The sequence below is a fragment of the Carcharodon carcharias genome, chromosome 20 (genome assembly GCF_017639515.1).
Source record: "Carcharodon carcharias isolate sCarCar2 chromosome 20, sCarCar2.pri, whole genome shotgun sequence".
Classification (NCBI taxonomy): domain Eukaryota; kingdom Metazoa; phylum Chordata; class Chondrichthyes; order Lamniformes; family Lamnidae; genus Carcharodon; species Carcharodon carcharias.
In genome coordinates this window covers 39,539,655-39,565,617 of record NC_054486.1, presented here as the reverse complement: position 1 = coordinate 39,565,617, position 25,963 = coordinate 39,539,655, and the positions used below count along the sequence as shown (strand labels likewise).

General features: G+C 48.3%; 1 protein-coding gene across 4 annotated transcripts in view; it reads right to left on the bottom strand.

The window, feature by feature from the left end:
• The window catches only part of g2e3 (G2/M-phase specific E3 ubiquitin protein ligase), a 301,615-nt gene extending 277,551 nt beyond the window's left edge, over positions 1–24,064 (bottom strand). For 3 of the 4 annotated variants that reach the window (XM_041214819.1, XM_041214820.1, XM_041214823.1), the window contains exon 1: positions 23,912–24,064. In XM_041214819.1, the coding sequence (XP_041070753.1) occupies positions 23,912–23,931 (20 nt within the window). In that variant the 5' untranslated portion in view covers positions 23,932–24,064. The other variant, XM_041214821.1, reaches the window with a different exon arrangement.
• Positions 24,065–25,963: the final 1,899 nt, after the last annotated feature.

Here is a 25,963-nt window from a genome sequence, read left to right as displayed (position 1 = left end):
GACTGGTAAGGCACTCGGCCTGACAGCTTCTCAGTTTAAAGCTATAAAAGGTAAACCCTAGCCCCATAATTGTTTTCTAATTAAAAATAAGCTCACATTGATAATTCTAGATTGATTACTCACACTTCCCTTATATATTGAGAGATGCCGGGGGTGGTATGGAGTCGAGGTTGGATGGGGGAGGGGGAGCATCACAAAATAGTCTCCTAAATGCCCATTTTCTCTAATTGTGGTTCGAAGATACTTAGCAAAATTCGGGTTCACCACCTGAATAGATTTATTTTCCAAATGGACCACTCTAATTTGACATATTTAAATTTTGGAACAAAATTACAAACCTTTTATATTTAATTATTATTTACATCCTTTGGAAGATGTACTTGCTTGGTTCTCTTCTTGAATTAAGCCATCAACAGATCAAGTGATCCCTTTTAAACAGGTTTTTTTTCCCTTCATGGGATGCGTGCATCGCTAGCTATGGCATTTATTGTCCATCTCTAATTGCCCTTGAGAAGGCAATGGTGAGCTACCTTCTTGAACTGCTGCAACCCATGAGGCACAGGTATACCAACAGTACTGTTAGGGAGGGAGTTCCAGGATTTTGACCCAGCGAAAGTGAAGGAACAGCGATATATTTCCAAGTCAGGATGGTGTGTGGCTTGGAGGGAAACTTCCAGGTGGTGGTGTTCCTGCTTGCTGCCCTTGTCCTTCTAAATGATAGTGATCATGGGTTTGGAAGGTGCTGTTTATGGAGGCTTGGCGAGTTCCTGCAGTGCATCTTGTAGATGGTACACACTGCTGCCTCTGTGCATTGGTATTGAAGGGTGTGAATGCTTGTGGATGGGGTGCCAAACAAGCAGGCTGGTTTGTCCTTGACACCAGATTGGAAACCAAGTGTTTCAAGGGAAAGTAAATCAGTTATCTCATTTACCTACACCCTCAACTGTCAGTGATTTCCAATGGGGTGAGTCTTCCTTTCTTGGGCTGTTCCGTGGTCATAGACAACTTATCCAATGCCCCAGTGCTCTCAGTACTGGCCATCAACTCATTTATTTTGTTCTTTAGCCCTTATATTCTGGTATATAGTCCCTCCTCAGATCAGAAATTAAATCGCTTCATCTACACATAGCTTTACAACTGTGACATATAGATTTGAAGAAAGAATGATGGCAGTTTTGAAAGGGAGGGGAACATACCTGAGGGAAGAGAACCATCTAATCAATTGTCTACTCAGGTCAACCACTGGCATGATATTTTATAAATCCTTTTCATTTCACTAAACCAATTTGACATTCCCTTATCTTGAAGTGCAGATTATTACACCACCTCTGCTGCCAACTATTCCCCACCATTCTTAAAATCATCTGGAATAAATGATCAATTAGACATATCTGTCAGTGTTTCAATAATATTCTGCCAGGATGTTTTTGTTAATTCCAAACGTTCTTAGTCCATAGACCAATGCCTAGTCTGAAAGAGCTAAAGAAATCTAATACTTGCAAGACCCCTCCAAATCACACAAGGTCCTGACTTGGAACTATCAAAATCCTGGAACTCCCTCTCTAATACCACTGTGGGTGTACCTACACCACTTGAACTGCAGCAGTTCAAGGCGGTGGCTCTTAAATGGGTGATGCCTTAATTTGAAACTGTGCCCCCTAATTACAGACTACCTCACAAGGGGAGATATTCTATCAGCATTTACCCTGTCAGGCCCCCTCAGAATCTTTTATGTTTCAATAAGATCACCCCTCACTCTTCAAAATTCCAATGAGTATAGGCCCAACCTGCTTAAGCTTTCTTCATAAGGCAACGTCTTCATCCCAAGAATCAACCTAGTGAACCTTCTCTGGACAGCTTCCAATGCAAGCATATCACTCCTTATGTAGGCAGAAATCTAGGTGTGGTCTCACCAATGAATTGTACCATTGTAGCAAGACTTCCCTACTTATTTACTCCATCCTCCTAGCGATAAAGGCCAATGTTCCATTTGCCTTCCTAATTACTTGCTCTACCAGCATGCTAATGTTCTGTGATGTACAAGGTCACCCAGATCATTCTTAATTCTGCAGTCTCTCTCCAGGGATAAAGTGCTGTAGCTATGAGGGTTGGTTGGAGAGGCTGGAGCACTTTTCCTTGGAGAAAAGGCAGCTGAGAGGCAACTTGATAGAGGTATTCAAGATCATGAGGCTTATGGGCAGGGTAAATAGTGAGAAACAGTTCCCACTCAAGAAAGCACCAAGAACTAGAGGGCACAGATTCAAAATAATCGGCAAAAGGAGTAAATGTGATGCGAAGAAAATTTTTTTCATCCAGGAGGTGAAAGTTTGGAACGAGCTTCAGGAGGCAGGTTCAATTGAGGTATTCAAAAGGGAATTGGATTGCTACCTGAAAAGAAATAATGTGCAAGGGTACAGGGATAAGGCAAGGGGATGCCCTTTCAGAGAGACAATGCAGACTTGATGGGCCGAATGCCCTCTTTTTGCACTGTAAAGATTCTGTGATATCCTGCTTTTCTATTCTTCCCACCAAAGTGGAAAATCTCTCCCTTTCCCACATTATACAATATCTGCCAAATTTCTGCCCACAACTATGAACCTATCTATATTGCTTTGCAGACTCTTTGGCCCAGATTTTCCAGTCTCCAGGAGGTACCCCAGAGGAGGTACTTCTTGGAAGTCCCAATGCAAGGACTCTGTGGGAATTGCCTGGGAAGTTTCAGCTTCTGATAGGCAATTCCCCAGCTCACTGGTAAATTTGGAGTTAGAGTCAAAGGCTTCGAAGAGTTCCAACATACTTACCTGAGTTACCTAATTATTAGACAGAAAAACACCATGTTTAACTCTGGGGCACCTATATAACTGAACCCATCCCCGACAGCTCCCCCACCGACGTTCTGTCTCTCTCAACCAAGCTGACACCCTATGCCAACACACCCGGGACCGAGGGGGGGGGCTGGGAGAGCACGCGCGCGCCCGATGTGGGGGCTGGGAGAGCACGCGCGCGCCAGAGGGGAGGCTGTGAGACAGCGCGCGCGCCAGAGGGGAGGCTGTGAGAGAGCGGCCGCGTGCCAGAGGGGAGGCTGTGAGAGAGCGGGCGAGCGCCAGAGGGGAGGCTGTTAGAGAGCGGGCGAGCGCCAGAGGGGAGGCTGTTAGAGAGCGGGCGAGCGCCAGAGGGGAGGCTGTTAGAGAGCGGGCGAGCGCCAGAGGGGAGGCTGTTAGAGAGCGGGCGAGCGCCAGAGGGGAGGCTGTTAGAGAGCGGGCGAGCGCCAGAGGGGAGGCTGTTAGAGAGCGGGCGAGCGCCAGAGGGGAGGCTGTTAGAGAGCGGGCGAGCGCCAGAGGGGAGGCTGTTAGAGAGCGGGCGAGCGCCAGAGGGGAGGCTGTTAGAGAGCGGGCGAGCGCCAGAGGGGAGGCTGTTAGAGAGCGGGCGAGCGCCAGAGGGGAGGCTGTTAGAGAGCGGGCGAGCGCCAGAGGGGAGGCTGTTAGAGAGCGGGCGAGCGCCAGAGGGGAGGCTGTTAGAGAGCGGGCGAGCGCCAGAGGGGAGGCTGTTAGAGAGCGGGCGAGCGCCAGAGGGGAGGCTGTTAGAGAGCGGGCGAGCGCCAGAGGGGAGGCTGTTAGACAGCGGGCGAGCGCCAGAGGGGAGGCTGTTAGACAGCGGGCGAGCGCCAGAGGGGAGGCTGTTAGACAGCGGGCGAGCGCCAGAGGGGAGGCTGTTAGACAGCGGGCGAGCGCCAGAGGGGAGGCTGTTAGAGAGCGGGCGAGCGCCAGAGGGGAGGCTGTTAGAGAGCGGGCGAGCGCCAGAGGGGAGGCTGTTAGAGAGCGGGCGAGCGCCAGAGGGGAGGCTGTTAGAGAGCGGGCGAGCGCCAGAGGGGAGGCTGTTAGAGAGCGGGCGAGCGCCAGAGGGGAGGCTGTTAGAGAGCGGGCGAGCGCCAGAGGGGAGGCTGTTAGAGAGCGGGCGAGCGCCAGAGGGGAGGCTGTTAGAGAGCGGGCGAGCGCCAGAGGGGAGGCTGTTAGAGAGCGGGCGAGCGCCAGAGGGGAGGCTGTTAGAGAGCGGGCGAGCGCCAGAGGGGAGGCTGTTAGAGAGCGGGCGAGCGCCAGAGGGGAGGCTGTTAGAGAGCGGGCGAGCGCCAGAGGGGAGGCTGTTAGAGAGCGGGCGAGCGCCAGAGGGGAGGCTGTTAGAGAGCGGGCGAGCGCCAGAGGGGAGGCTGTTAGAGAGCGGGCGAGCGCCAGAGGGGAGGCTGTTAGAGAGCGGGCGAGCGCCAGAGGGGAGGCTGTTAGAGAGCGGGCGAGCGCCAGAGGGGAGGCTGTTAGAGAGCGGGCGAGCGCCAGAGGGGAGGCTGTTAGAGAGCGGGCGAGCGCCAGAGGGGAGGCTGTTAGAGAGCGGGCGAGCGCCAGAGGGGAGGCTGTTAGAGAGCGGGCGAGCGCCAGAGGGGAGGCTGTTAGAGAGCGGGCGAGCGCCAGAGGGGAGGCTGTTAGAGAGCGGGCGAGCGCCAGAGGGGAGGCTGTTAGAGAGCGGGCGAGCGCCAGAGGGGAGGCTGTTAGAGAGCGGGCGAGCGCCAGAGGGGAGGCTGTTAGAGAGCGGGCGAGCGCCAGAGGGGAGGCTGTTAGAGAGCGGGCGAGCGCCAGAGGGGAGGCTGTTAGAGAGCGGGCGAGCGCCAGAGGGGAGGCTGTTAGAGAGCGGGCGAGCGCCAGAGGGGAGGCTGTTAGAGAGCGGGCGAGCGCCAGAGGGGAGGCTGTTAGAGAGCGGGCGAGCGCCAGAGGGGAGGCTGTTAGAGAGCGGGCGAGCGCCAGAGGGGAGGCTGTTAGAGAGCGGGCGAGCGCCAGAGGGGAGGCTGTTAGAGAGCGGGCGAGCGCCAGAGGGGAGGCTGTTAGAGAGCGGGCGAGCGCCAGAGGGGAGGCTGTTAGAGAGCGGGCGAGCGCCAGAGGGGAGGCTGTTAGAGAGCGGGCGAGCGCCAGAGGGGAGGCTGTTAGAGAGCGGGCGAGCGCCAGAGGGGAGGCTGTTAGAGAGCGGGCGAGCGCCAGAGGGGAGGCTGTTAGAGAGCGGGCGAGCGCCAGAGGGGAGGCTGTTAGAGAGCGGGCGAGCGCCAGAGGGGAGGCTGTTAGAGAGCGGGCGAGCGCCAGAGGGGAGGCTGTTAGAGAGCGGGCGAGCGCCAGAGGGGAGGCTGTTAGAGAGCGGGCGAGCGCCAGAGGGGAGGCTGTTAGAGAGCGGGCGAGCGCCAGAGGGGAGGCTGTTAGAGAGCGGGCGAGCGCCAGAGGGGAGGCTGTTAGAGAGCGGGCGAGCGCCAGAGGGGAGGCTGTTAGAGAGCGGGCGAGCGCCAGAGGGGAGGCTGTTAGAGAGCGGGCGAGCGCCAGAGGGGAGGCTGTGAGAGAGCGGGCGAGCGCCAGAGGGGAGGCTGTTAGAGAGCGGGCGAGCGCCAGAGGGGAGGCTGTTAGAGAGCGGGCGAGCGCCAGAGGGGAGGCTGTTAGAGAGCGGGCGAGCGCCAGAGGGGAGGCTGTTAGAGAGCGGGCGAGCGCCAGAGGGGAGGCTGTTAGAGAGCGGGCGAGCGCCAGAGGGGAGGCTGTTAGAGAGCGGGCGAGCGCCAGAGGGGTGGCTGTGAGAGAGCGCGCGCGTCAGAGGGGAGGCTGTGAGAGAGCGTGCGCGTCAGGGGGAGGCTGTGAGAGAGCGCGCGCGTCAGAGGGGTGGCTGTTAGAGAGCGCGCGCGTCAGAGGGGAGGTTGTGAGAGAGCGTGGGCGTCAGGGGGAGGCTGTGAGAGAGCGCGCGCGTCAGAGGGGTGGCTGTGAGAGAGCGCGCGCGTCAGAGGGGAGGCTGTGAGAGAGCGTGCGCGTCAGGGGGAGGCTGTGAGAGAGCGCGCGCGTCAGAGGGGTGGCTGTTAGAGAGCGCGCGCGTCAGAGGGGAGGCTGTGAGAGAGCGCGCGCGTCAGAGGGGAGGCTGTGAGAGAGCGCGCGCGTCAGAGGGGAGGCTGTGAGACAGCGCGCGCGTCAGAGGGGAGGCTGTGAGAGAGCGCGCGCGTCAGAGGGGAGGCTGTTAGAGAGCGGGCGAGCGCCAGAGGGGAGGCTGTTAGAGAGCGGGCGAGCGACAGAGGGGAGGCTGTTAGAGAGCGGGCGAGCGCCAGAGGGGAGGCTGTTAGAGAGCGGGCGAGCGCCAGAGGGGAGGCTGTTAGAGAGCGGGCGAGCGCCAGAGGGGAGGCTGTTAGAGAGCGGGCGAGCGCCAGAGGGGAGGCTGTTAGAGAGCGGGCGAGCGCCAGAGGGGAGGCTGTTAGAGAGCGGGCGAGCGCCAGAGGGGGGGCTGTTAGAGAACGCGCGCGTCAGAGGGGGGGCTGTTAGAGAGTGCGCGCGTCAGAGGGGAGGCTGAGAGAGAGCGCGCGCGTCAGAGGGGAGGCTGAGAGAGAGCGCGCGCGTCAGAGGGGAGGCTGAGAGAGAGCGCGCGCGTCAGAGGGGACGCTGAGAGAGAGTGCGCGCGTCAGAGGGGAGGCTGTGAGAGAGCGCGCGCGTCAGAGGGGAGGCTGTGAGAGAGCGCGCGCGCCAGAGGGGAGGCTGTGAGAGAGCGGGCGAGCGCCAGAGGGGAGGCTGTTAGAGAGCGGGCGAGCGCCAGAGGGGAGGCTGTTAGAGAGCGGGCGAGCGCCAGAGGGGAGGCTGTTAGAGAGCGGGCGAGCGCCAGAGGGGAGGCTGTTAGAGAGCGGGCGAGCGCCAGAGGGGAGGCTGTTAGAGAGCGGGCGAGCGCCAGAGGGGTGGCTGTGAGAGAGCGCGCGCGTCAGAGGGGAGGCTGTGAGAGAGCGTGCGCGTCAGGGGGAGGCTGTGAGAGAGCGCGCGCGTCAGAGGGGTGGCTGTTAGAGAGCGCGCGCGTCAGAGGGGAGGTTGTGAGAGAGCGTGGGCGTCAGGGGGAGGCTGTGAGAGAGCGCGCGCGTCAGAGGGGTGGCTGTGAGAGAGCGCGCGCGTCAGAGGGGAGGCTGTGAGAGAGCGTGCGCGTCAGGGGGAGGCTGTGAGAGAGCGCGCGCGTCAGAGGGGTGGCTGTTAGAGAGCGCGCGCGTCAGAGGGGAGGCTGTGAGAGAGCGCGCGCGTCAGAGGGGAGGCTGTGAGAGAGCGCGCGCGTCAGAGGGGAGGCTGTGAGACAGCGCGCGCGTCAGAGGGGAGGCTGTGAGAGAGCGCGCGCGTCAGAGGGGAGGCTGTTAGAGAGCGGGCGAGCGCCAGAGGGGAGGCTGTTAGAGAGCGGGCGAGCGACAGAGGGGAGGCTGTTAGAGAGCGGGCGAGCGCCAGAGGGGAGGCTGTTAGAGAGCGGGCGAGCGCCAGAGGGGAGGCTGTTAGAGAGCGGGCGAGCGCCAGAGGGGAGGCTGTTAGAGAGCGGGCGAGCGCCAGAGGGGAGGCTGTTAGAGAGCGGGCGAGCGCCAGAGGGGAGGCTGTTAGAGAGCGGGCGAGCGCCAGAGGGGGGGCTGTTAGAGAACGCGCGCGTCAGAGGGGGGGCTGTTAGAGAGTGCGCGCGTCAGAGGGGAGGCTGAGAGAGAGCGCGCGCGTCAGAGGGGAGGCTGAGAGAGAGCGCGCGCGTCAGAGGGGAGGCTGAGAGAGAGCGCGCGCGTCAGAGGGGAGCTGAGAGAGAGTGCGCGCGTCAGAGGGGAGGCTGTGAGAAAGCGCGCGCGTCAGAGGGGAGGCTGTGAGAGAGCGCGCGCGTCAGGGGGAGGCTGTGAGAGAGCGCGCGCGTCAGAGGGGTGGCTGTGAGAGAGCGTGCGCGTCAGAGGGGAGGCTGTGAGAGAGCGCGCGCGTCAGAGGGGTGGCTGTGAGAGAGCGCGCGCGTCAGAGGGGTGGCTGTGAGAGAGCGCGCGCATCAGAGGGGAGGCTGTGAGAGAGCGTGCGCGTCAGGGGGAGGCTGTGAGAGAGCACGCGCGTCAGAGGGGTGGCTGTTAGAGAGCGCGCGCGTCAGAGGGGAGGTTGTGAGAGAGCGTGGGCGTCAGGGGGAGGCTGTGAGAGAGCGCGCGCGTCAGAAGGGTGGCTGTGAGAGAGCGCGCGCGTCAGGGGGGAGGCTGTGAGAGAGCGTGCGCGTCAGGGGGAAGGCTGTGAGAGAGCGCGCGCGTCAGAGGGGTGGCTGTTAGAGAGCGCGCGCGTCAGAGGGGAGGCTGTGAGACAGCGCGCGCGTCAGAGGGGAGGCTGTGAGACAGCGCGCGCGTCAGAGGGGAGGCTGTGAGAGACGCGCGCGTCAGAGGGGAGGCTGTTAGAGAGCGCGCGCGTCAGAGGGGAGGCTGTGAGATAGCGCGTGCGCGTCAGAGGGGAGGCTGTGAGAGAGCGCGCGCGTCAGAGGGGAGGCTGTGAGAGAGCGCGCAAGCCGCCAGAGGGGAGGCTGAGAGAGCGAGCACGCCGCCAGTGGGGAGGCTGAGAGAGCGCGCACGCCGCCAGAGGGGAGGCTGAGAGAGCGACCACGCCGCCAGTGGGGAGGCTGAGAGAGCGCGCACGCTGCCAGAGGGAAGGCTGAGAGAACGCGCGTGCCGGAGGGGAGTAGCCAGGGTGGGACCAAGAATGGGGATCCTGAGAGGGGACAGGAGGAAGGCCGTGTGCCGGTTACGAGAGGGGGTAGGCCGGGCTCGGACCCAGAAGGGAGACCGGGAGAGAGCGATGGAGAGAGAAAGACTGAAAGGGAGAGATCGAGAGCGGAGGCCAAGAGCGAAGGTCAAGAGGGAAGAGTGATCAAGAGGGGAGACCGCAATGGGGAAGAGAGTTTACTTTCCGGGAACACAGACAGCAGGACCTGCAAGGGGCACCTTGACTCGGGCAGGGGACAAATAGAGGGTGGAACTTGGGGCCTTCACTCAACTTCGGGAGTGGAGACAGCTGGACTGCGAGGGACAGCTCTCCTCAGGCAGCGGGCGGATTTTGAAAAAGTTCCAGGTGTGACACCACAGTAAAACTATAAGTCCATTGGTTGGTGAGAAACTGCTGTTGGGGCGTGTGTTTAAATAGCTTCAAACCAGAAAAATGTATCATTTGTAAAGAAGTAGCTACTTGGATTTCAGCAAGGAACACTGGCAACAGGGAAGTGAAGTTAAATCAAGTCAAAGTGAAATAAAATAAGAAAGCATACCAAAGTAGGATAAAGTTAGCCAAAGTGTATTGAAGTTCAATTACCAATAATTCATTCCACTCACTCTTAAGTGTATTATATAATTTCAGTTACAGGATGGCAGGTCAGCTCGGCCAAGTGGAGTGTACATCCTGCAATGTGTGAAGTCGTGGACATACCAAGTGCCCCTGACAATCAAATCTGTAGGATGTGTTACCAGCTGCACAAGCTTGAGCTCCAGGTTGCAGAACCGAAGTCACTGTTGTGCATCCATGGATAGCATGTTTAGGGAGGTGGTCACTCCTCAGGTCAGAAGCATACAACCAGAGAAGCAATGGGTGACCGCCAGGCAATCTAAAAGAACGAGGTAGGTAGCGGAGTCCCGAGTCTATCCTGCTTGCTAATCAGTTTACCATTTTGAATGCTGATGAGGGCAGTGGATCCTCAGGGGAGTGCAGCCAGAGCCAAGCCTGTGGCACCACAGGCAGCTCAGCTACACAGGGGCAGGAAGGAAAATGGGAGGGCAATATTGATAGGGGATTTCATAGTCAGGGGATCAGACAGGCATTTCTGCGGCACTAAACGTGACTCCAGGATGGTGTCTTGCCTCCCTGGTGTGAGGGTCAAGGATGTCACAGAGCGGCTGCAGGACACGGCGGGGGAGAAATCAGCCAGAGGTCATGGTCCACATTGGTACCAATGACATAGGTAGGAAGAGGGATGAGGTCCTGAAAGCAAGGTAGGAAATTAAAAAGCAGAACTTCAAGAGCAGCAATCTCAGGGTTACTCCCAGTGCCACGTGCTAGCGAGTATAGGAATAGGAGGATTGATCAATTAAATACATGGCTGGAGAACTGGTGTAGAAGGGAGGACATCAGATTTAAGGCATTGGGACCGGTTCTGGGGCAGGTGCGACAAGCTGGGCGGGTTACATCTTAACAGGACTGGGGCCAACATACTCGCAGAGAGCTTTGCTGGTGCTGTTGGGGTGGGTTTAAACTAGCTTGTCGGGGGAGGGGAGGGGGGAACCTGAGAGGTGGCCCAAATTGGAAAGGAGTAAAGTTGGTAGCAGGAAGTCGTAGTGAGACTTAAAGGCAGGAGAAACAAAGCAGAGCATTGAGAATGCTTAGAATGCAGAATGATGTCAAAAAGACGAAGTTATGGGCACTCTATCTGAATGCATGCAGCGTTGCCAGAAATAGTGGTAAACCTGAGGGCTGGGAGGTTTTTTTAAGAATACAGTAAAGGAAGACCAAGAAACTGGTAAAGGGAGAATAAAATATGAATGCAATCAGCAAAAAACATAAAAACGGACTATACTCACACAGCGAGTAGCTAGGATTTGGAATGCACTGCCTGGAAGTATGGTGAAGGCAGGTTCAATTGAGGCATTCAAGAGGGCATTGGATGATTATTTAAATAAAAACAATGTTCAGGGTTACAGGGAAAAGGCAGATGGTTGCTGAGAGAACAAGCTCCAGATTGATCGTGAGACATCCAGATTGAGAGATCCCACTGGTGTCAATTTCTGTCAGTGTGTCAATTTTATGTGAACTTGAAAGGTGCCCTCCTACCACTGATAGTGCCTACTCACATCCAGCCTGTATTTTACTGAAAAACCAACTCTTTTTCTGCTACCCAAATTGCTATTTGTTTTTCTATTTAATTCGAATAAAATCACGAAGTATTACATGAGAAGAAAATGAAATATGGATGCCTTTAAAGTGAAAAATGACTTACATGTTCCCTCTGGTCCAATTATTTCTGCACTCAAACAATGCTAACCAGAACACTGCACTTGGTTTTGACTCTATGTGCAACACCACGAAAATCAACTGGTACATAACAGCAAGCAGAAAATTGCAAATTACAGCAAAATCTTGATGTGTCCTATCCTAGGGGACCAACCTCCAAATTTCCATTAAGCAGAACTTTGTAATAGCCAAGGAGACCCCATTCCCACATAATTGAATCCCTATGTAACGCGATATACCTACGAACATGGTCAATGTCAAAAACAATATTCAAATGCCAAATAAAAACCCAGTAAAGCAATAAATGTGTGAAAAGGCTCCCCTTTCCTGCAGGATTGGACTAAAAATGGAAACATTCTCTGCTTGGGCTGTCATGAACCACATTAACAGAGCTTCTTCAACGTCAGGATATGCAGCCACTCTATTCCTCTTCCTTTTGCTGTACAGAACACCCGTTCGTCAAACTGTTCTTGCGTATCATAATGGTGGACAAACTTGGCAGAATCTCCCATTCCTATACGATATTCACTTTGTGCCATGGTTTTCCACTTGCTGTATCAACTTCACCTGCTCTCCAATCGACAACAATTAACTTTCACACAGATTTTTTCATACACTCAGGTTTTGCATGCCCTTTCAGAAGGAGACCCCTATCAAAAGATGGTTTGCCAAGAGCTCCATGGTTTTGCACTCGTGTGATCTAACTCCGCTCCAATTGATCAGTGCATTCACATGACAAGCCAAGAGAAGTTCGGCTAATCCAAAGTTACTAGCATGGTATTTCGGCTTACCACAGGTATCGTTCTATAGGATCTGCTTTCTGCAGGCAGGAATGGTTTACGACTTGAACATAACCAGAATTTCCTGTCATCTGGGTTTGAGTCATTGCAATGGAAATATTAAGACTAATTTATTCTGGAGTTTAACAAACAAGATAAAACAAACATTCATTTCATTGGGACTTTGTTGTAAGTACTGATACTAGGGCATTAAAATTCAAAAGATTACTGTAATATTACAAACACAGCTACAATGTATTAAGAAACCAAGCTGAAGTTCCAGGAACCACCAAGATTAAAGCTAGAGGTAAAACAGGGGTTACATATCAAATAATAAAATATTTTTTATATTATATATACATACACACACACACACACACACACACACTCTCTCAAGACATGAGAGATGTTAGATATAGGAGCAATCATCAGAACTAATGTAGGTCAGCAAGGCCAGAGGTGATGGATGTCATATTCCAATATTATAATCCGGATAACCAGCTGGTGAAAGAAGAAACCTGAGCCAGACTTTACCTAGGGGAATAGATTTATTCACAGAGGAGTGAAACATTACAGGTAGATATCTCCTGACTCCACTCTACTTCTGTGTCGTAAGTGTCTCTTCATATGTGTCCAATTAACCATCCATTCAAAGCCCTCCACCTGTATGTCATTGGTCTTCCTTTGTTAATGAAGGTGGCCATTTCATGCTTGCAGAGAGTTTTGTGTTCTAATGTGGCTGTGTAGCCCGATTGTAGATCTGCATGACTTTCCACAGTGCAGACAAGGTTGAACTGCCTTTCTAGCTTCCCTTTTGTCCTGAGGTGCCTATTTTTTTTTGTTTGAGGTAAACAACACTATTTGAGATTGCTCCACAGGTAGTTCTTTCTTGTGCATTTTTCTCCCAGTCTGTACTGGACATGCAACATTTCCTGAGTTTTGCCCTAAAGGAATTCTTGAATCTTAATTTGGTCTGACCTACCAAGTTTAAGTTGTGATTACATGATCGCCTTAGTGATTTAATCATCAAACATACTACATGTCCACCCCATCTGAACTGGGCTCTGAGGATGAGTGTTTTAATTCCAGACAATTTCTACTCATTGAAAGTACCTCAGTGTTGGGCATTTTGTCCTTCCATTTGATGACCATGATGTTCTGAAAGCATCTCACATGGGACCTGACCAACTGCTTAAAATATATAGAGTAGGTAAACCATGTCCCACAGGTATAACCAGCTCAAGTTTTATTGCAAGTCTGATACCTCATTACCTCCACAGTCTCTTGCGTAAATGGGCAAATGCTGAACTTGCTCCGGTAATTCTATTCACCACATCACTGTCAATACAATCATTTCAGGAGATTGCGTCCCCCATAAGGCTGTAAATTACTTCACCTTTCAGGGTTGTGTCATTGACAGTTATAGGTGAAGTAATCTACAGCCTTCATGGTGTGCTATTGATAGTTATAGCAGGTGGGGCGTAGTAAGAATTTGGTTGTGTTAGGGGGGGAATATGTCTTCCTTAAGCTGATGATTGGTTCATAGTCCTCTACCACTTTTGAAAAATAGTCCATGATCCTTTGAAGGCCATGTTCACAATGTGACATGACAGCAGTCATTGGCAAACAGCAATTCCAATATCATCTCTGACGTCACAGTTGAGGATTTCAGTCATCTCAGGTTAAAGAAATTGCCATCTGTTCCGAATTGGATATATATTCCATCAACATTTCCAAATTCCCCAGAAAGCATGGCAGCAAAGAATATACTGAAGAACACAAGAGCCATGACACGCCCCTGCTTCACACCACTTGTCACATCAAAAGGGGTCCATATATTTACCACAGTCAATGACTCTGGCTGCTATCCTATCATGAAACTGCTGTTCCAGATTTACAGCTCTATTAGGGGGTCCAAGTTTGGCTTCGCAAGGTCTCTCTGTCAAAGGCCTTTGTCAAGTCAAAGACACAGACACAAACACAAATCGGGTGTTCAAGGCTTTTCTTTTGTACTTGCCGAAGAGCAAAGATCGTGTCACAATTGCCTCTGCTTTTCCTGGACCCACTTAAATTTTCTGGCAGTTCCGTTATGTGGCTTACCATTCTGCTGAGCAGAACTTTTGCTGGAATCTTACCAGCTGTTACAAGCAGAGAGATTACTCTGGTTGTCACGCAGGTTTTTGTCCTTTTCCTTTGTACAAGTGAACAATCGTGGCATTCTTGAGCTCCTGGGGAAAGGTTTATTGATCCCACATTCTGTAATATAATTGCATGGGTTTCATTGCTAGCTGGGGTCCTATCTAGCTGTAAATTTCTCCTGGAGTTTTCCTCGAGGGTAGGGATCTGATGGCTTTGTCAGCGTCCACAACAAAGAGGACTTACTGTCAGTCTGTCTGCAAGCTGGTTTGTAGCTATCCCATTGACAGTGGATGGGCAGTTAAGCATACTCCTTAAAAGTATTCAGCCTTTCTGATGTTCTGTCCATCAGAAGAGACTTCCTGTCAGTGCTGAGAACAGGTGTGTAGCCACAAGAGGGAGTTGCATATAGTTTTCAGGGCCTTATAAAAATTCATGTTGTGATTAGCATAGACTTGAAGCTCTCTGGTTTGTTTGGCCCACCATGTTTCTTGCATCCTGCAAAGCTTCTGTAGCAGGTTCCTTTTCATCTCCCGGAAGTCATAGAGTCAGAGGTCTACAGCACAGAAAAAGGCCCTTCGGCCCATCAAGTCTGCACCAATCAAACAAGCACCTAACTATTCTAATCCCATTTTCCAGCACTAGCTGGGCCCATAGCCTTGTATGCCATGGTATCACAAGTGCACATCCAAGTACTTCTTAAATATTATGAGGGTTTCTGCCTCTACCACCCTTTCAGGCAATGAGTGCCAGATTCCCACCACCCTCGGGTGAAAAAATTCTTCCTCGTATCCCCTCTAAACCTCCTGCCCCTTACCTTAAATCTATGCGCCCTGGTTATTGATCCCTCCATCAAGGGGAAAAGTTCCCTCCTGTTTACCATAATCTTATACACCTCAATCTCTTCTGCTGCAGGGAAAATAACCCCAGTCTATCCAATAACTCATAACTAAAACTCTCCAGCCCAGGCAACATCCTGGTAAATCTCCTCTGCACAACTATCCCAAATGCCTTCTTAACCATCTTATCTACCTGTCCCGCTACCTTAAGGGACCAGTGGACATGCACACCAAGGTCCCTCTGATCCTTGGTACTTTCCAGGGTCCTACCACTCATCATGTATATCCATGCCTAGTTTGTCCTGCCCAAGTGCATCACCTCACACTTATCTGGATTAAATTCCATTTGCCACTGATCAGCCCATCTGACCAGCCTGTCTATATCCTCCTGTAATCTAAGGCTACCCTCCTCACTATTTACCAATCCACCAATTTTCGTGTCATCCGCGAACTTACTGACCTACATTCAAGTCTAAATCGTTTATATATACACCACAAACAGCAAGGGACCCAACACCAATCCCTGTGGAACCCCACTGGACACAGGCATCCATTCGCAAAAACATCCCTCGACCATCACCCTCTGCTTCCTGCCACTCAGCCAATTCTGGATCCAATCTGTCAAATTGCCTTAGGTCCCATTGGCTCTTACCTGTGTTGTTATCAGTCTCCCATGCGGGACCTTATCAAAAGCCTTGAAATTCAAGTGGACTATGTCAAAAGCATTGCCCTCATAGTCACCTCTTCGAAAAATTCTGTCAAATTGGTCAGACATGACCTCCCCTTAACTGCCTTTGATTAATCTTTGATTTCTCAGCATATGTATCTTTGCTTCCCAGCTGTGCTGCATTTTCTGTGCTTTGCCTTAATTTGACCGTTTTCATTGAACCAGTTGTCATTTCTTTTCTGTGTTCCCAGGACATCACTGGCAGCTTCTAGAACTGTTGAATTGAAGATTAACCACGCCACTTCAACATCATCATTTTGGTTTTCTTCTGAGGACAGTTGTTGCTCAAGTCTGAGGCTGAGTTCTTTGCAGCCGCCTATAGACGCCAGCACATCTAGTTCTCTCCTGGCAGTCCTGTTGGTCTTCTTTTCAGTGAGTAGTAAATTTCACCTTGGAGCATAGCATCTTGTGGTCTATAGTGAACGCCATTCCTCTCATATCCCTGGCAATGAGAACAGCTTTTATGTTGCTCTGCCGGGTGACAAGAAAGTCAACCCGATGCCAGTGATCTTGGGTGCATCCAAATGTTTTTGATTTCTGTCTAAAGTTGTTTGTAATTAATGTATTTCATCAGGTGCAAAGACTCAGCAAAAGTATGCCATTGCTGTTGCCTTTCCCCACACCACCAACCCAAGGTTGAAGGTTGAAGACCCCCATCACAACAGATTTGTCCTCCTGTGGAGTATTTGCTCTGTTCTAGTCCTCAGAACTTGTCCTTGCTACCCTCAGGACTGGTCAATGTTGGACTGTATGCACCGATTGTCACATACTTGTTCACAAAAGGTAGCATGGAGGGAATCGTTTATGCCCCTAGGCAAAGTATCCAACCTTTTTGCAATGTCAGACACTTGGTAACAAAACTATTATCTGCCTCTCATCTCTCACTCTTTGTCTTGCCTAAACTGAAGAACGTGAAACCTGATAGCTGTTGTTAGCTGGCCTTCCTCTGCCTAGATGCCTTTCACTTAAAGTAACAATGTCAATAGTGTAAAAAGATAGCACCTGGCCAATCAAAGCAGTTCTGCTGTCGGGAATTGTTGTCTTTATCAAGAAGAGCTCATATGTTCCAAGGAGCTAAGAAGGATTCCTGTTTCTTCTTTTTGGTCTTACCTGCAATATAATGCAGTGTGAGGGTGAATACTACAGGAGCGCATTTTCTGTTAAAAACAAAAAACTGCAGATGCTGGAAATCCAAAACAAAAACAGAAATACCTGGAAAAACTCAGCAGGTCTGGCAGCATTGGCGGAGAAGAACAAAGTTGACGTTTCGAGTCCTCATGACCCTTCAACAGAACAGTTCCGTTGAAGGTTCATGAGGACTCAAAATGTCAACTTTGTTCTTCTCTGCCGATGCTGCCAGACCTGTTGAGTTTTTCCAGGTATTTCTGTTTTTATTGTGCATTTTCTGTTTTTGGGGATATTACAGAATGACATGAAGATGTTGGTAAGGCATGCACACAAGAAATACCTATGCGCGAGTTGACTATAAAGGCGATGGATTGTGCTCAGCCAAACCCACGCTTCTTGGTCTTCCACATCTGTTCCCAGTGACCTGACAAGTCAAGACGACTAAAGATGTGGTCGGTTAAGGTGGATGATCTTCAGCACCTTATACATCCACGACAATCAACTTTACAGCTGTCCACATAGCTGTACTGCAATACTTTCAGTTCCAGTAAGGGAATAGCATTTCCTCTGCTACATCTGCCAAGGCAGCTTGTGCACTTGGAAAAGGGTGATTGGGGTTATGCATTCCCCATCACATGTGGAGGGTAGCATGTGGACATCCAAGTGTTTTTGTAATTTCCCCTTCTAAAGGTGGTGATGGGGATCATTATGACCCCAATTGAGATTACCCCTGGACAAGCCTGATCCCAGGGTGGAAGCCAGCTCAACAGATCCTAATTTTTATTTGGTTGTTTAGATACGTGGAAAGTGGCTACTGAAAGTCACCAGGGTCAGCTATTGAACTTATAACAAAAGAACAAAACATTTTTTAAACAAAAAAAGATGAACTATATTACAATACTCCTTCACCCACAACTATACCTTTACAGATGTATACAGATTTGTAAGGATAACACAAGTTACAAAAGCTATCTTATATTCTAATGTTCACAGTACGTACACAATTCACGTAAGCCTATAGGCACTCTGTGGTCAGACACACCACACTCAAACCAAGTGATAGATGCCACCTCAAACAGGTGCTAAGTATCTCTCAACTCCCCCAAGACACTTGTCACACCATGAACCATCCAGTCTCACTGAACTCCGTCTCTCACACAAGTGTTTCCAATATCCATTCTCCAAGACCTCGCCATGGAATCTTCCCCCAAACCAATGCTTTCTCTCAGGCGCCTTCCGCAAGGTGTTCACCTCCATGGTTTCGAACTTTCCTTCCAATGTTCCTCTTCCAAGTCACCACATGCATTCAAGCTGTTTTCCACATACACTCTCTCATCAACTCAGCTGTCAACAATACCACTGCTCCACATGCCCATAGCAAAGGGTTACTGACCTTCAGTTGTCTCTAACTTTCTTGCCTCTTGAAAGCTGTTCTTGTTTGAAATCTGCTTTCTGTAACTTTTGTCTCTTTAAATCTGAAGGTTGGAGCCTTTCTCTCTGCCCCTCAACTTCATTATCAGGGCCTTTTTCAGGTTCCTGTCCCTTCTTTGACTAGGTGGTATTCTTGGGGCTTTCCCCTGTTTCTGTCTCACTCCTTTGGCCTTGGGACTTTGGGAGAAGGAGCTCCTTCTCCCAGTGTCCAGTCTCTCTGGGGTCCTGGCTTCAAACTGAAACTTGAAGCTGCTGTTTCTTTAGTTTTTCTGTGTGTCTGTGGAAGGGACCTGCCTCTCTGAACCCCTGTTGCTAAGCAACAGTCCAATTCTTCTACCCTTGCGATTTCTTAAGTCATAAACGCTCATTAGAAATGCAAGCACCTTTTTAAAGTGAAACGAAAACTCCACTTGACTGTTCTTAACACACAGATACAGAAATACAAATCAAACTTAAACTTTAAAGCTAAAACTCATTCCTAACACCTACAAACACCAACAGAACTTAAACTATCTCTATTTCTTAACATGACTAACATATTCCAGCTGGTGCAAAGACTCAGCAAAATGCAGATGCTCGCATGCTACCTCACCTGGTTTGGCCTGTGAATGACACAGTTGCCACAAGAACCACAAGCGAGGGCTGTGTGAATGTTGAGGACTAAGCGCTGTTATCCATCCAGCTATGAAGTAGGATGCAGCTATCTTCTGTAGAAGGAACTACCTCTGATACACACACCACACACCTATATGTAGTTAACCTCAATTGATACAACTAACAGATTCCCTTCTCTCTTTAAACTTTAAAATATGCAAACAATATTTCAAAAAGAGCAAAAAATCCAGATTCTGCACATAGCATTCATTACATAACGAAACACCCCTCTTCTTGAACTCCCAACATTTTCTTAGTACAAAGGACTTTTAGCTGTGATATTCATGATGATAATGTTCATGTTATCACACATCTCTAAACTAATCATTAGCAAATTCCACTCCATCAGCCCCAAGTCTGGACACTAAACATTTCTCTATGATTGTGTCAATAATTATCATTTTGAACTTGCCATGTATAATTGTAGAAAGACCTAATCTGGTTGTCATGTCTACAACGTGAAGAATGAAAACATTTGCATTTTTGTCCTATATCTTTAGATCCAAATGTTTTAATTAACTGAATTTAAATTCTCTAGCTGCCATGCTGGGATTCGAACTTGTCTCTCCAGGTCATTCATCCAGGCCTCTGGATTACTAGTACAGTAACATAACCACTATGCTACCCTTACCTTTAGATCCATGGCAATTGCCTCATTAAAGTCACATGCCAGTGGGAGGTTTGCAATAGGATATGGCGATGGCCTCCAATACTACTACCTTTTTATACCCTCTTATACTCTTCAACCACACCTGCAGCTTTCAGCAGGATTTTTAATCTTTAACAAGGGTCAGCAAATTGCATAATTTTAAGGCAATGTTTTTTTTCCCCGATTCTTATCACTTGATGCCATTAATACTTCTAACAATGGATTAGAAACATCAGGAACTGTTAATCAGGGCAACCCCTAAAAGTAAACTGCAGATCCACTTGACTTTCCAAAGACATTTGCTCCATGTCCAGTTTCATTTGTGCCTTTTTCATGGAAGGGAAGGGTAAGATCAGTACTGATGTAGTCTCTAAAGTGGCTTACTGCAGCAATTTCACATGGAATCACCTCTCTTTTTGTTATATTTAATGTATTATATATAATATATATAATTAAACAACACCTTAATGTGTTGTCATCACCAAACCTAAAACAAGTGGAAGTTTCATACTCCTTAGCCTTGCATCAATCCTCACTAAGTGAATCTAGGTAACATTTGAACCAATTTGTTCCAAATACTGTCGAAGTGCAAACCTAACACAGGACAATTAAATGAGTCCGTGACTAACACATTCATCAACCAATACAATTCTTTTGAATTGATCATTATCATCTTCAGCCTCAGAACTGGCATGTCACTTCAAAAACCCTGTTTTTCAGCTTTGAGCAGTTCATCACAATGATATTTTGTGTCACATTTGAAGCACCCATTTCCCAGGCATTCCTGGGGTTCATTTGTCTATTATTACTTTTCCAATCCTATCTTCTGCTGTGATTTACAGACCTAAAGGTGGTTTCACTCTCATTCTTCCCGTCTGTAACTATTCCATTGTACAGACACGTGCATCCAGTAAATGGGCAATCTCGAAATGCAGCAATTATTGAGTCCTCTTTTCTTTGCAACACCATGGAATGTGCTATCTGCTTCACCAAGGGTGCCAGAAAGGACTATCACCCCAGACATTTTAAGGCAACGCAACTTATCCAACAGGGTGTCTCTCTCAGAACCACAACTCAACTTAGAACCAGGATACTGTACATAGATGTAACACCTTAGCATAATCCAGCAATTTAAATGCTAACACTGAACCAGGGTATATCTAAGCTGAATTTCTTCAATAGTTTGTTAAAGTCTGTGATATATTCCTCAAGGAATGACCCTGATTTTCAAAATCTGATTATGCCTCCTGGGCATCCAATAATGCATCCTTCATGTAAATGTCATCCATGGACCCTGATAGAAGATCTAAACCTTCATCAGTGTCCAACTGACAGGTATCAAGCTCACAAAATATCTTGCTTCTGATTTCACTTTTGTTAGAAAGCGACAACGGCAAGGCCGTACCATGTTTCTTTCTTGATAGTGATGTAGTCCATTTCCACATATGATTCAGACTCTGAAAACATCAGAGGGCAATCATATGCTGGCTATTTACACTTGTTTTCTCCCATTTTCACAATGGCTACTAGCATTGAGTTCTAAAATTTCCAACCTTCACCTTTAGGCAACCATTCTGTTGCAAACAATTTATACTCCTGATAACCAGTTGGTGAAGAAAGAAACCAGAGCCAGACTTTACTTGGGGCATTAGATTTATTCACATATATCTCCTGACTCCACTTTACTCCTGCATCAGTAGGTGTATGCGCCCAAATAACAAACCAAACAATGCCCTCTATGTGCTTAATATCAATTGATACAATTAACAATGGATAAGCATGGATAAGATAGGACAGCAGAATTTTGTTTGATCAAAAGCTTTATGGAGAGTTGAAAATGGAAAGTTGGTCAGCAGCACACTGAAGAAGTCTGAAAGTGACAAAGATATGAATGAGAGTCTCATCAGTGCATAAGTTGAGGTTGAGGTGGAGGTGCAGAATATGGAAGTACTGTCTTTGTGATGCAGATCCTGAGGTTGCAAGCAACCAACCCAAGTCAGTGGCCAAAGGAGGCGAGGATATGAAGCTTGTGGCAGGGGTCAAAAACTACATCAGTTTTCCTAATGATTAGTTGGAAGAAACTGTGGCTCATCCAAGACTGGATATTAGCCAAGCATTCTGACAGGACAGGTCCAATAAGATGTCAGAAGGTAGCCCTTGGTGTAATCAGCATGTGTAAGCTAACCCCATAATCTGTGAATCATGTCACCCAACAGTAGCACGTAGACAAAGAACAAGAGGCGGTCACAGGGATGGTCAGTGTGAAACTGGGATGAGAAGTGAATGCTAGAAATTCTCTGGTTGCAAGTTGATAGGAAGAGCAGAACCAAGTGCAGGTAATCCCACCAAACTGGATAATGGAGGAAATATGTTGGAGTAAGAGTGTGCCAAAGAATATAATGTTTAGTTTCTGTTTTTAGAAATTACTGTTAATGCTTTGATTATTTCCTCTTCAACTTCTTCAATATGATGAGCTGTATAACCATCTGAGCTCAGTGACTTTTTTTTTAACTTTAATCCTATTAATTTTTTTTTAGTTGGTTCCTCTTAATAGTTCTAAGTAGTGTGCAACTTGAAGAAATGTATACTGAAACCGGTTTTTCTGGAAAAAAAACAAAGGAAACTATTGATGTAAAGAACCAGAGAAGGAGAAAAGACCTGGAGAACCCAAGTTAATGGTAATGATGGGAAAAGGATGCAGCACGAACGGAAAATTAAGAGGAAACTTTTTCATGCTATATCACAATAATTTATTTAGAGGTACTCAGAGGCAGACCACATTAAAAGCTTGAAAATGCCTAAGATGTGATGATGCAAGTTGTTAAAAGGGAAAAACACCAGAGGTGCATAGTGTGGGCTGCAAGATCATCAGTGGGACTGATGATCATAGGTTAGATTAGAAATGTTAAGACATATATATTCCTATAGCCAACAACAGCATCCGCAAACCTTCGAGGACCAATTAAGGTCAATGAAGCAGCAGTTTGAAAGATTTTTGGATATCGTGAACATTTGCAAATTTCAGGAAAAGATAGACTAAAAGAGCTTTAAAAGACTCCATAAAGTTTGGCATGTTCAGCATACATATTTATTACAATGGAAAGTACCAGAACACTAGTCTTAAATGAAATCCAGAGAACAAAGAAACCAATAGATCTTCCATGCTTAAAACTTGATTTCCATCTCCATGGATGGAGCCATAAGAGAAAGTTAACCAACTTTCTATTTTAGAGTATTTCAGGATGGATAGAAGAAAGATGCAAAGAAGCATCCAGGTATGGAATATGTACCTAATTTCAGGTGATGAAAAGTGTCTGTGCATGTCTAGCATTATTTGTTTTGCAAAGTTGTTTTCTTCTCCGTCTAATTACGAGAAACATTTCATGCCAGATGGAGACGCAGGATGACGGTGGCATAGTGGTGATGTCACTGGACTAGTAATCCAGAGACCCAAGCTAATGCTCTGGGAACAAAAGTTCAAATCCCACCATGGCAGCTGTTGGAATTTAAATTCAATTAATAATCTGGAATTGAAAAGCTCATCTCAGTAATGGTGACCATTGTCGATTGTTGTAAAAACCCATCTGGTTCACTAATGTCCTTTAAGGAAGGAAATCTGCCGAACTTATCTGGTCTGGCCTACATGTGACTCCAGAACCACAGCAAGGTGGCTAACTCTTAACAGCCTTCTGAAATAGTGTGGCAAGCTATTCGATTCAAGGGCAGATGGGCAACAAATGCTTGTCTTGCCAGTGACGTCCACATCCCACAAAGAATAAAAAGATAAAATATCAGTTATGTTACACACAAGTAAAATGATCAGTAAAGTTAAAGCAACAGTAAGACCAACACGTTCCCACAAAAATAATCAAAAACATCCAGATATAGAGCAAAACAAAAAAGAACCAGCTTTCGAGAATGTAATTTTCAGATACCAGTCAATGACTAGAAGGGCCCAACAATAACAATGCAAAAGTTAACATTGGTGAATTGAAATCAGAGCTGATTAAAAAGTTCATCAAGATTTTAAAGCAGAATAAGATCCAAACAGTTGGGTAGAAGAGGTGAGAGTGCCAAAAAGTTGAAAAATTTTAGTCACGCAACACAGGTCATTTAGTGTTCCTCACATATTTCCTATGAGATATAGGACTTTATGAAAAGATGCACATTGTAAAGGAGGGAAATGTTAGGAGGGGAAGAATAGCATAAATAGTTTTGAGAAGTCTTCTGAATGCAGGACAAGATAGCGAGAAAGTATTTTGGAAGAATGTTCCAGAGAAGGGGAGAGGGGAAAGAACAGCCAATAAGCAACGCCTTAGATGCAGAAAGATACAATGTAGATATTAGAAATTTGGCAACTTCACAGACAAATCCAACAAGGCAGGTTCAGATTACAACAAAACTCAAATGGTTTATTCATGTGATGAACCTCGAAATTGAATTACCACCAGTTATTCACTGGCAACACATCCGCTGTTTGAAAGCTGCTTCTTTAAACATCCTCCTGTAGCCAATTTGACATACTGGTGACTCGTTAATACTTACTTCTTCTCAACAGCCTCTTTTAGATATTGAGGGTCTCGACAGAATTACGAGCTCCATAGCAACATTCATCCTTCAGCCAAACGGGTTAGGGACTCAGGGAGCCGAGCTCTAAGCCCCAGGCCTCCCGCCTGTTCTCGCTCGCTCGGCTGTGCTGCACCAAGTCTAACCCGCCACCTCCACTGCCTACAATTTTCACAGCGCCCTCCGAGCTCCAGCGGCTCACTCACCGTCGCACCGGCTTCCTCATCCCCTGTGTCGGCCACTTGCACCAACCCTTCTCCCTCGCTCTTTGTGACCGTAACGGCGCTCAGATTCAAATTCGAATCTTCCGGCGCACAGCCGTTCTCAACCCAGAAGTGTTCTGTAGCTTCGTGACCTCTGGCAAGAGGAGGGTAGCCAGTACCCGGAAGTGTTTTGTAGCTTCGTGACCTCTGGCGGGAGGAGAGGAGCCAGTACCCGGAAGTGCTTTATAGCTTCGTTAACTGGCGAGAGGAGGGGAGCTAGTCACAGGAATCTAAAGCTGTCTTTCATGCACCATCTTTCCAGCCACGCATTCATCTGCCTTATCCTCCGATTTCTGCACTCACTTGCAAGTGGCACTGTGAGTAACCTGGGGATTACGATATTTGAGGTCCTGCTTGATAATTTTTGACCTAGCTCCCTAAATTCTGATCACAGGACCACATCCTACCTAAGTCATTGGTGCCAAAGTGGACCAGGACCTCTTGACTGATCACCTTGACCAAACCTTCCCAGTATAGATTAGGCACGAGATACACCACAAAACAATATTCTAACGATTTGGTGCCATCGGAGTTTGATTATCAAAAACTCTGGGGATGATGATCTGAACTGGTTCAAGACCATCACCCTTGCTCAAGGGTGACAAGAACAAGTTCAGGGAGAGCTGTGAAAGCTTACCCTGTGAACTTCGGACTTTGAGGGGAGATGATGGTAGTGTAGATGTAATTTAAGCAGGTTAAGGAAATAGCTTAAAAACATTGAGATTAAACTCGGGGGGAGATGTAGTAAAAGAAGTGAACGTTTAACTTGATGAATGGAGTGTCAATCAAGTAAGCTGCAATGTCTTGGATATTGTCAAGCTTGTTGAGTATTGTTGGAGAATATTCCATCACATGCCTGACTTGTCCTTTGTAAATGGTGAAAGGGCTCTGGCGAGTCAGGAGATGAGCCACCCACTGCGGAATGTTCAGCGTCTGACCTGCTTACACCATTTATGCGGTTAGTCCAGTTAAGTCTGTGGTCAATGGTGACTCCAGGATGTTGATGATGAGGTTTCCAGCGATGGTAATTCCATTGACTATCATTTGTTGGAGATGACCATTGTTGTTGTGTGACACAAATGTTACAGGCGCTTTGTCAACCAAAGCCTGAATGTTGTCAAGTTCTTGCTGTATGCTGGCATAGACTGCTTCACTATCTGAGGATTTGTGAATGGAAGTGAACAAGGGCAATCAGCAGAGATCACTTCTGACATTATGATGGAGGGAACATAATGAAGCAGCGGAAAGAGGTTGGGCTTAGTTCAAGATCCCGAGAAACTCTTGCAGCAATGTACTGGGACTGAGATGATTGGCCTGCAACAACCACAACCACCTTCTCTTGTACAAGGTATCGACTCCAACCAGGAAATGAAGCATGTAACTTACTGATGTAATCAATTTTACATGCCACTAAATGATTAAATAAATTATTCAATTAGCTACCAATTCTTGTGCACATCTCTGATATCACTCATTCAGATTTTTTTGTCGATTGTTCTCTGTGTCAGAGAGAGACCACTCTTTGCTGTTCACCTTGTGATTCACAGCCAGCCACTTATGATGTAAGGTTTGCTATTCGGCACTACATGAGCTGGTCATGGTATTAGCATACTGGAATCATGCTTAATAACAAGTCTTTGGCCCAAAACTTCTGAGCAATAATCATCAGATTGCTGCTTCAATCAGAAATTCTCCCGACTTGTCAATGCTCTGCATTTCTACCAAGACCTTCCGAGCCCTGCTTCCACAGAAATATGCAATGCAGCTTCATTCGTGGAGCTCCGTCAGAGTGGAATAGAGTCAGGTGAAGACAGGACTATATTGTACAGTAAGTTTAAAGGTCGAGTTTGAATGTTAGTGAATGGGTAAGTGGATGAATGGATAGGTGGGTGAGGTGTTAGGTGGGTGAGTCATTAGGTGGGTAAGGTGGTTAAGGTAGGTAGTTAGGTAAATGGATACAGTGGATAAGGGCATAAGTAGGTAAGATTGGTAGTT